At 37.6% G+C, this 12,036-nt stretch overlaps 1 protein-coding gene and 1 pseudogene across 1 annotated transcript in view; both read right to left on the reverse strand.

Moving 5' to 3' along the window:
- LOC144957623 (ficolin-1-like) overlaps nt 1–1,225 on the reverse strand; it is a 2,854-nt gene extending 1,629 nt beyond the window's left edge. Inside the window, exon 1 of the mRNA XM_078888967.1 lies at nt 261–1,225. Coding sequence (XP_078745093.1) covers nt 261–1,037 — 777 coding nt within the window. The 5' untranslated portion in view covers nt 1,038–1,225. The remainder of the gene's footprint in view (nt 1–260) is intronic.
- Nucleotides 1,226–9,820: 8,595 nt separating this feature from the next.
- On the reverse strand, nt 9,821–11,758 carry LOC144957624 (uncharacterized; annotated as a pseudogene).
- Nucleotides 11,759–12,036: the final 278 nt, after the last annotated feature.

Consider the following 12,036-nt stretch of genomic DNA (forward strand, 5'->3'; position numbering starts at 1 on the left):
GTGGCAGGTCATATATGATCAATGTTAGAATATTTAATTGTGTTCAATTTAGAAGTTTAATAATAAAATATTCACCCCACCCAATAAACGCATTTATCTTAACCTAAACTATGGAAATTAAGGTCAAAGTTCAATTTCAACCATCGAATCCGTCACCACATGATACGTTCCGGAGCGATTGGTCACTTCAGATAAAAGTGAGCTATTATAGTAGACTCATGACTGATCATCAGCGCAGGGTCAACACCTTCAATCCTCACTCTTTGGTACAGAGGTATCGTGTTCCATTCTCTTGGAAATTTGCCAAGAAAGTTACAGGGTGATCCTGTACAATCATTGACATCATGCCACCACCCAGACCCGATCTTTGAAGCACAATTCTCACCCTGTACCTTAGATGTGTCTGTATCTTTTGTAAGGAATGGTTTATTCTCAAACGGTTCGAGGCAATCCCCAAAACTAGTATAGTCAGGCTTAGGTCTTTGACGTGCACTGTAGGAGTCAAATGAGAATGAAAACTTTTGAGATTCATCGTGGACAAAGAAGCCGTAATAGGTACCAAATCCCGTCCCGAACGCGACAGCTGTGGTTAATTCTGTGTAGCCCGCCACTGAAAGAGCGTGCCAATTTTCCAGGCCGATCCAAAAGTTGTCATGATCCACATAGAATCCTTTTTTATATTCTTCCCATGTCCGATCGAAGTCTATGCCGCCATTGTTTGAGAAAACATGAATATTAAAAAAGTCACTATTCGGGTCGAAATCGCAATACGCGATAATAAGTCGACTTGAGTTTAATCTCAAATGAGTCCTTCTTCCTTCGTATCCGTTATATTTCAAATCGTGACATTCTGAGGGAAGATCTAGACAGTTCTCCCCTATCCAGCTATTCGCACAAGAACATTTCGACGTTTTTGAATTCCATTCTCCACCGTGAGCACATTTTTTAGACTTGTATTTGTGATTGTTTTCTCTGTTTGAACATCCAGAAACGCTGTCACACTTGTAGTGGTGATAACAATGTCCTTTGTCAGTCATACTTATTCCGACACATGAATCATCCTGGCTACAAAGAAACACACACTTATTTGACGTCTTGGCTTCTTTTATTAAAACAGAACAACCATTTTCGACTCTCTTTTCTAAATCACACAACACACCGTTGTAGAACCGTTCTTCTCTTACGCCAAACGAGACATGAAGAAATGCCACAGTTGTGAAATAATAAAGCAACATTTTGCAAGACCGAAAACTAGCGGTTAACTCTGTGAAATACGAATATGCAATAAGAAGTTCTCTCATGCTAAACGATATTTTGAAAGAACGAAAATAGGCAGCGAACGCTTTTAAATACAGAGAGGAATCCGATATCCAATGTTTTATCTCAAGTTGTCTGCTTGCAATTCCTCTTGCTCAGCACTTAGTTCCATTGACACAGACATGAATATTGTTATGCAGAACAACGCCCAAATGGACACGACATTTAAACGCGTAGATCTAAAGCAAAATAACAAAAGGCGTCTGAATTGTTGAACGAAAGTAGAAGTATACAAAAACAAAACAAAACAAAACAAAAAACAACCTAAAAGTAACATTGATCGACCGATTTATAACAACAGTTGTGAAAAGGCAGTGCAATAAACATTTAAAAACCTCTCTTTGTGCGGCAGTGTGTTCTTCTGGTATGACACTCGCTTTCGGATCGGAAGATACTGGGTTCGAGCCTCGCTCGATGCATAGTTGAGTCCTTGGAAAATATTTTTTACTCACTTTCCCTCACCGTACTCAGGTTTAAAATGACTACCTGACCGTTAACAGCGTTGTATCTGTCCGAAAAAAGATTCATGACCCGTCCTACATGTTAAGTCTTGATGTTGGCCAGGGACCCTTTGTCAAGAATAACGAGCACGTTTTGTGAATATTGCGTGCTTTATTTTAGACCTGGGAGATCGCTAAGATCGGATAATATGCATCTAATGACAGAGGTACCATCTAAGTCTTTGTTTCACAACAAATCCATCAGAGTAACAGCGCCTAGGTTGTGGAACTCCCTTTCATATAATACCAAAATAAAAACAAACTAACAAAACAAAAAAGTGGAAATTTTGATATGTTTAAAAAGAAATTAAAAACTGAAGTATTTAGAAGCGCTTATGTTGCCAATTCATTAATATGCGCTATGCTGTCCATGTTTTAATTTAGAATAGATGATATAGTAATGCATATGTAAAGCGTATGTAGATGGGGAGAAGTTTCCGTATGTGGGTTTGAGTGTGCGAGTGTATGTGTGTTGACGTGTTGGTGTGTATGATAGTTTATATAGTCTGAGCAGTCGTCAGTGGCTAAGGAGAATGGTATCATTTGTAAATGACAACTAAATCCGATAATAATCAGTGGAGTTTGCGCCTGTTAGGCTTCATGACTGAAATGTGATGTACCGTCTCAATCCGGCGTTAAGGCGGAGTAAAACTAAAGCTTACAATGCAATACGCTCCAACAGTCATGACGTCACTTCCCTCATAATGACGCATAGCCACTTAGCAACTGACTCTAAACTATCGGAACAATGGCGACGCCCATATCAAATGTTTCTCCGACGAGCATAAAAGTGAATCCAGAGGAGAAAAATATTAAAAATCTGATCATGTTTTGACTTTTATACATTCTGATCACATGACATGTGAAACAGTTCTAGCCAGCATGAAGATAGAAAAGTACCGATTTTCTTTGTTTAGAACCAAGCTGCTCGTTGCTGGGGGGACGTGACATCAGACTATTGAATCCTATTAAAGGTTTAAATTATCACATTTTATTAGAATTGATAACATCCCCCCCCCCTTTCACCAATTGAAAGATTAAATATAGTTTCGCCAGCTACTTAAGACACAAATTGTGTAATTCTAACATCTTTGACATCGAATTTAATTTCAGAATCTGTCCATGCCACACAATACCGGTTTGTGGTGAGAGGTCACAAATATAACCTGAGAGTTTTTGAAATCAATAACACTCAGATCACAGAAATGCTTTTGTTTTACACCATTAAACTCTTGCATTAAAGGTCGATACAAAACATAAAAGAATTTGTGACCTTTGCCTCAAAACGGTCTTAAGTCGGGTTGGTTAAGATGTTGAAAATTGAATTTATAGCCAGAAATATCAGACTTGTGTAGAGTTTATACAATTTATTGAGGAGAATGGCAACCATATTTTATGTGCTTATGTCATTTATACAAGTTATTGAGGAGTATATCAACCATATTTTAGGGGGCTAATGCCAACAGTTTATATAATTTTTTGAGGAGAATGGATATCATATTTTAGGGTGCTAATGCCAACAGTTTATACGTTTTTATTGAGGAGAATGGCAACCATATTTTAGGGTGCTAATGCCAACAGTTTAAATTTTTGAACAAATTAACACGAAATTCGGCTTTTAAGCATATGGTACATTCCAACACAATACCGTTTTGAAACTGTGGGTCACATTTGGTTCAACGTGGTGCTCTTTATTTTATGTATTACTTCTAAAAGAAGTTTTGGAAAGTATCTTTAAAACTACTTTGCAAGTAACACTTTGTCCATTAGTGTTTAAATAGAAGTACATTATTTACAAATCATGTATTTTAGAAATAAAACATGATTTAATGGAACTATTCAAAATATTTTTCCCATATTGAAAACAATTTCTATTGTTTAAGGCGGATCCCACAAAGACAGTATCGATAGACGCGCCAAGAAGTAAACAACACACTTTCTTCCTTCATCATGGATTCCTCTGATGAAGATACTCATACTAAAGAATTGAAAAAGAAGAGAAAAACGTATTTTTATCATCATCATCATCATCATCATCATCATCATCATCATCATCATCATCATCATCATCATCATCATCATCATCATCATCATCATCATCGTCGTCGTCGTCGTCGTTGTCTTCATCATCATCATCATCATCATCATCATCATCATCATCGTCGTCATCATCATCATCATCGTTATTAGACAAGCATCTATCCTAATGATAATAAGCAATTGCTATTATCGTTATCAAACCAATTGTTTTGGTACTGGAAAATTGTCGAAAGTAGCTGGAGACACAATTTAATCATTTGTACCGCTCCTAGGTAGATAGAAAATAAAATCTGTATCTAGACGTCAAGTCTTAATTTTAATACGCTTCTAATGAGGTGCTCAGAATGAGGCAAAAGCGACCGATCTCCCCAGTCAAACTACCTCGTGTGTTCCAATGTGGGAACATCCACTATTTCATACTTCTCCGACTACTGTCTAATGCTAATAAACCAGTCACGGCTTTGTTTTGCAGAAAAGAGATATCCCTCCGCCTTATTTGATTAATCTGGTGATATCTTTGTTAGCGATGAGGAAATTCGAGCTCGCATACCTTTGTGAATAGAGTTGTCAGATCTTGGAAAACAAAAGATTTTCTCGGCTGTGCACTGGTCGCGATGGAGACGAAAGAAAGGGAATTGCACGTGAATAAGCCTCATTATTGGATGAATACCTGGCAAGTTGTGGAAAAATACCTGGTAAACGCGCCCGGGGGAGACAAAGAAAAACACTCATAGACCAACTGAAGGGCTTCACCAGCCTAACAATCCAAGAGCTGTTTGAAAAGGCAAGAGACAGGGAGGAATGGAGAGAGATAATTCATGCAGTATCCGAAGCCTGGACCAGGCATGGAACCTAGAAGAAGAAGAAGAAGAAGAAGCCTCATTGCCATAATGAACGCGGGATTCGAGAAATCAATGATCTTATGACGCAACTCGCGCAGCAGTCGGTATGACCAAGCAGACGGTAAGGAGTGGTCGGTAAGAAATATAGGTTGTGGGTTGGCAGCTTCCCAAAGATCTTCGTTTTTAACTCTGTCCGTCCATGCGATGCCCCAACTCGTCATTAGATATTTGTTTATAAAAGTCTGTAATTTGTTGGTGACGTCTTAGCAGATGCGGACCGCCGAACAGGTTCGTACAAATGTTGTATGTAAATAGGCACCAAAAATATTTCAGATATTCACTTAGCGTACGCGTTGCTCATGCTACGCAGCAGTTGCCGCACCAAATGTTACGCTCAGTGAGCTGGGTTTGAAATGTCACAAACAGCTAATTCCTCCATGTTTGATACCAATGGAAAGTCTGTTACTGTATGGATATACAGTAACACAGACTTTACATTGGTATCAGAAATTCTTATTTTTGTCGAGATCCCAATGTCTTTTGATCTCCAAATTTTAGATATTATCTCCTCATATACTATTTACCGTTTGAAGAATGAAAATAATTCATTTAAAAAAACGTAATCCAGCAAATATGATTTTATTTACAAATGAGCTATTCATAGTACATGAAAAATGTATACAGCACGTTATGCAAGTTATCAAATGGAAAAAAAATATCATTATCACAATACTGGCGTACTCCGGAAAAACCTAGAGTTAAAAAAATTTGGCCAGAAAACTCGTCATTCAAATATCAATTTAAATGACCCTCATCTTGGCAAAAACTCTCAGACCTGGGACTTTCGAAAGTTCCAGGTTTGAAAGTTTTAGCCAAGATGAGGGTCGTTAAAATCGATCGATATTTGAAGGAATAGTTTTCTGGCCAAATTTTCAAAATATGGGTTTTCCAGAGTACGACAGAATAGTTTTGTTATCCAATCGTATCAAAATAGTGGTTATCCATGGTACAGGCAGACTCGTTACAGAAAAAAATCAATATCAGATGGATATTTTTCCATCCGATGTCATGTGGACACAATAGATATTATGTGGCCAAAATATTTATGATGTGGCCACAATATATATTATGTGGCCACAATAGATATTATGTGGCCAAAATAGATATTATGTGAACACAATAAATATCATGTGGCCACAATATATATTATGTGGACACAATAGATACTATGTGAACACAATATATATTATGTGGCCACCGTAGATATTATGTGGCCAAAATATATATCATGTGGCCACAATAGATATCATGTGGTCACACTAGATATTATGTGGACACAATAGATATTATGTGGACACAATATATATATATATATATATATATATATATATATATTATATATTATTATGTGGACACAATAGATATTATGTGGACACAATAGATATGTGGACACAATATATATATATATATATATTATATATATATATATATATATATATATATATATATATATATATATATATTATGTGGTCACACTAGATATTATGTGGACACAATAGATATTATGTGGACACCAGGGGCGGTTGCTGGCTGTTTATTTAAGGCGGCATGATTCGAAGAACAACATGACAACAGCAATTAGACTCCATATAAAATTTCTTCCTTTGAATATCAACTGTGATAAAAGTCAATAATAGAAGGATAGAAAATCCAACCTTAATGCCCTACTTATCTACTCCAAAGACAATAACATTACAAGTTGAACTGCTCTGTTTGTCGGGTTAATGGCTAATGGACTGACTTACTTGACTTAGATGCCTTTCGCGTCTCGACCGAAAGATCGGGTCGCCTTGGCTGTTTCCAGTATTTCCTGTGTGAGGTGTCTCCAATATTGCCGGTCCTCTGCTAGGGTTCTCAGATTTTCAAGGTCCCCTGCCGTTATGAGACTAATGCTTTGTCCAAGTGTTGTGAGGTTTTTGTTTAGGATCACAGGGAGTGTTGTGATCGGTCTTCCTCTGAAAAGGTTCCCGTGTTTTTGGAAGTATCCCGACATGGCTTGGTTTGCTGGTATGTTTTTGTCCCTGCGTAGTATGTGACCGAAAAGTTGCCATCGTTGTTGTAAAATGTCAAGGGAGATTGGTCTTTCTTTTGTGATCTTATAGAGTGATTCATTTGAGATCTTTTTGGGGTATTTGATGTCCAGTACCCTTCTTAGCTGTGTGCGATGGAAGGCATCCAGATGTTCTTCTTCGGATTTTGTCAACGCCCAAGTGCCGCAGTTATACAGAAGTACCGGTTTTACAAGAGCATGGTACAGTTTCAGTTTGGTTTTTCTCTTTATTTTGTCACCTCTAATCCATACATTGGTGAGTTTACTGAGTGCGGCGTTTGATAGCTGTTTTCTTCTTTGTACATCCTCGGTGTCTCCAATTAGTGAGCCGACTTTCTTTGTTCTTTTCCATTCCTCTTTGTTCCTCGATATTGTTGTCAATTCGGTTTTATTGGCATTGACTTGGAGGTTATATTTCATGAGGGTATTTTGTATGATGTCTATATTTGCTGGTGTTGATCCAATAAAATCGACATCATCTGCATAGGCGATTTCTCTAGGGATTGCATTCTCAATATGAGTCGTTGGTTTTGGAATGACTTTTCGAACTTCTTTCAGAGCGTGTTCTAAGTATATTGTGAACAGAATCGGGCTCAGACTATCTCCTTGGGGGGGGGGGGGGTCCCGATGTTACTTTCGAACTGCGTCTGTTTTGTGGCCCCGTATATCCTTGGTTGTATCTTTGTGTTGCTGAGGAGAAATCGGATTATTCGGAGCTCGTCTTCGTCTACTATTTCTGTTAATATCTCCAAAAGTTTTCCTCTGTCGATCGTATCAAAGGCTGCGGACATATCGATTCCGGTTATTGTTATGGATATGTTTTCTTTGAGTGCCTTTGCTGCCAACCATTTATGTGTCCATACAACGTCCGATGTGCTTCGGTCTTGGCGAAACCCGTTTTGGCTATGTGATAGATAATTTTCTATTTTCGGTCTAATTCTGTTGAGGACAATAGTTGACAGTGTTTTTCTTATGGTATTCAGTAATGTTATTGGCGCAGGTTGTTTACGGGTCCTTTCGTTTTTCCTGGTTTTTGTATTGTAATTAGGACACCGCTGTTTATGTCCCAGTCTTTGTGTGTTGAGAATGTTTTGTTCATTATGTTTGCAATGCTCAGATCCAGGGAGAGGGTACCGCATTTCAGCAATTCAGCGGGAATTTCATCTTCGCCTGGGGATCTGTTATTGTTTAGGCACTTTATGCTATTTCTAACTTCAGTTGTTGTGATGCGGTTGTTTAGGTCTCTAGGGTTTCCTGAGAAGGGCGATATTTGTGAGACTTGTTTGTGAAATTTCTGCTGGAAGTGGTCAGTTACAATGTCAAGGATATCGTTGGGATTTGTTGTCTGTTTGCCAAATTTATCCTGTAGTTTTGGGTTCTCGAATGGTTTTCGGTTCAGAGATTTCGTCGCTTTGAACATAGACGATGCGTTATTTTTGAACTTTTCTGTCTTCCACTTTTTTGTCTAATTCCTCGTTTCTGTGTTTTATTGTAAGTGATCGAATTGAATGCAGTATTTTGTTTCGTTCCGTTTTCAGGTTTATTATTTCTTCCGAGTCTTTCGTGTTTTGTATCCTGATCCTAAGTTCTTTTTGTTGCCGTTAGATCGTTAATAGCGATGTTAGGCGTTCGATTTGGTTTGTTCTTAGTTGTATTAATAGAGCCTGCACTTTCTTCCCCCGCATATTTCATTGCCGCTTGCGTCTCTTTCCATTCATTTTTTGGATTACTGTTTTGCTTTATTTTCCATAGACTTGAGTTAAGTTCATATTGGTAATGAATGCGACATTCTCGCTCATTTACTATTTTTGCCGTGTTTATTTTGACTGCCGTTTTACCTTTCTGTCTTCGTTGTCTGTACACATTTATGTTGAAATTCGTTTTTACAAGTTTGTGATCGGATGTTAGCAGTGTACCACCGTATGATCGCGAGTTGGTTGAGTAGTGTTTATGGCGGTGTCGACATATGATATAGTCTATTTGGTTGTGTATTGTTATCATTTTGTCTTGGGTTTGGTCTTTCCTTTGTCCTACCCATGTTGTCTGGTGTCTTGATGGGTGGTTGAAAGCACTGTTTGTTATGAAAAGTTTTCTCTGTTCACAGAACTGGACTGGGATTCTTATTTATAGCATCATGGGGCTCTACTCGGTGAATGATTTGTGAAATATTCGTATTGATGATTAAAATCCATTTGAGCAAAACGAATAGCAATAAAATCTAGATATTTATTGTAATTTTCTTCATTCGTATGTTTTGATTACAACAAACCTGTTCTTCCAATGATAAAACTGATATGGTTTTGATTTCTCCCAAGTCAGGCCTCAAGGTGTGCAAAACTAAATTTGCCGGCCTGGCCTAGTTATTTTATCAGTAAAGAGTATCAGTTGATTGTGGGGGGAGGTGGATAACCGAAGTTTTAAAACAGAAAAAAAGTCTTTTATATAAAATACTTGGGCGGCCTGTTGACTTTTTGGCTCATGGTGGCCCCCATTACCCCACCCTCAGCTCATTGTCGCACGTCATCTCGCATCGCGTGGGGCAACAAGAAAAAGAGAGCCGTCTGTGATGATGCACAACCTTCGTATAGTATGTATCTATCACGGCTCGAGGAGAAATGCGCTAGTGTCAACGAAAATCAGCATATGCAAAAACTGAGACGAAAAGCAGTATCTGCTAAATGTGAAAAATGTAGGGCGGCACAAAACAACCTCGCTCAATAGACCGACCGCCAGTGGTGGACACAATAGATATTATGTGGACACAATAGATATTATGTGGACACAATAGATATTATGTGGACACAATAGATATTATGTGGACACAATATATATCATGTGGCCACAATAGATATCATCTGGTCACAATATATATCATGTAGCCACAATAGATATCATCTGGTTACAATATATATCATGTGGATACAATAGATATCATCTGGTCACAATATATATCATGTGGACACAATAGATATTATGTGGAAACAATAGATATTATGTGGACACAATAGATATTATGTGGACACAATAGATATTATGTGGACACAATAGATATTATGTGGACACAATAGATATTATGTGGACACAATATATATCATGTGGACACAATAGATATTATGTGGACACAATAGATATTATGTGGACAGAATCGATCTGATGTGGTCACAATAGATATCATGTGGACACAATAGATATTATGTGGACAGAATATATATCATGTGGACACAATAAATTTTATGTGCACACAATAGATATTATGTGGACACAATATATATCATGTGGACACAATAGATATCATTTGGACACAATAGATATTATGTGGACACAATAGATATTATGTGGACACAATATATATCATGTGGACACAATAGATATCATGTGGACACAATAGATATCATGTGGACACAATAGATATTATGTGGACAGAATATATATCATGTGGACACAATAGATTTTATGTGGACACAATAGATATTATGTGGACACAATATATATCATGTGGACACAATAGATATTATGTGGACACAATAGATATTATGTGGACACAATATATATCATGTGGACACAATAGATTTTATGTGGACACAATAGATATTATGTGGACACAATATATATCATGTGGACACAATAGATATTATGTGGACACAATAGATATTATGTGGACACAATAGATATTATGTGGACAAGGTAGATATTATGTGGACACAATAGATATTATGTGGACAGAATCGATCTGATGTGGTCACAATAGATATCATTTGGACACAATAGATATTATGTGGACAGAATATATTTTATGTTGACAGAATATATTTCATGTGGACACAATGGATATTATTTATGATGATGATGATGATGATGATGATGATGATGATGATGATGATGATGATGATGATGATGATGATGATGAGGATAATGATATGATTGTCATTAACAACAACAAAAACAACAACATCAACAACAACAACAACAACAACAACATGTTGCAGCAACAGCAACATAAACAAGATTTATAACTTATAAATAAATCTAAAAAAACAAAAACGACAAAATAAAAACAGAACAAAGCAAAACCAAAATAACAGTCAAATACAAAACAAGACAAAAAACAAAAAACAAAAACAAAACAAAACAAGACAAATACATAGCTCACGTCTACGGATGCTTCATGGGGTTTAGAAGGTTTCATTCCCCCAGCAGGCCATAGGAAATCAGATTTTACCTCCATACAGTACAAGTTGCCTTTGTGTGTCATTCTTTTTTTTTTTCTTTCAGTCACTACCTGAAGGCACGTATGTACTCATTCACACCTGAGTGGGGTGAGAATAATGTCTTGCCGAAGGACACAATGCCGGAATGAGAGATTTCGATCATCGATAACGATTGACACAGGCTTGATTTTTATATGAAGAAAAAAGGGGACGCTTTCCCGCTGGGTCCCGATGGCTCAGTTGGTAGAGAACTTGCTTCACACGCAAAGGGACCGAGATCGATTCTGGGTGAGGTCGAGATTTTATTTCTGACCCCCCCCCCCCCCCCCCCCACTCCCCCCGCCCACCCAGCAGTGATTGGGTAGCTGGGTCAGATAGATATGAAGGAAAGTACTATACGATAGACTAGCATCTATCAAAAAGGATAGCAAACAATTGATATAGTCTGTTTCGTGCTATAGAGACTTGGATAAACTCTTTGGGGGCACAACGGGGTTCTGAACGTCTCCTAAGAGATACTGTGCCCCTGTCCACATAACTGGATACTTCGCGGATTTGTAGTCTTGTGTCATGTCACTTGACCACTAATCTGTTGGTCCTTGGTTCAAGGCCCACTGTGGTTAAGTCTATTCTAAATTCCATCACCAGAACCAGGTGTAAAATATATACCTGTCTGATAACAGTGTTGTCACTGTCGAAATGAATCACGATAACCTCAAAACGTTGTTGCGTGTCCTGCATATTAAAGGTTGCTTGTTGTGGTAAATGCTATGTAAAGCGGTTTGAGCACATTTAATGAATATTTCTCTTTATAAAAGCTTTTTACTTGTTGAGTCCTCAAATCTACCAGAGAATATAATCAGTACAATCCACAATATTGGTAGCATTAATTCATTTAAGGGGAGATAATCATGAATACATTGTATGTAATTTATATATAACGAGTTGTTTCCCCTTGTAATTAAATCGCGCACAGAGTCCCTCTGTGGCCACCGTGAACTCAGGCTGATACTAAAACC

Source organism: Berghia stephanieae, chromosome 12, assembly GCF_034508935.2.
Source record: "Berghia stephanieae isolate SIO BIC M18660-M18661 chromosome 12, UCSD_Bste_1.3, whole genome shotgun sequence".
In the NCBI taxonomy this organism is placed as follows: domain Eukaryota; kingdom Metazoa; phylum Mollusca; class Gastropoda; order Nudibranchia; family Aeolidiidae; genus Berghia; species Berghia stephanieae.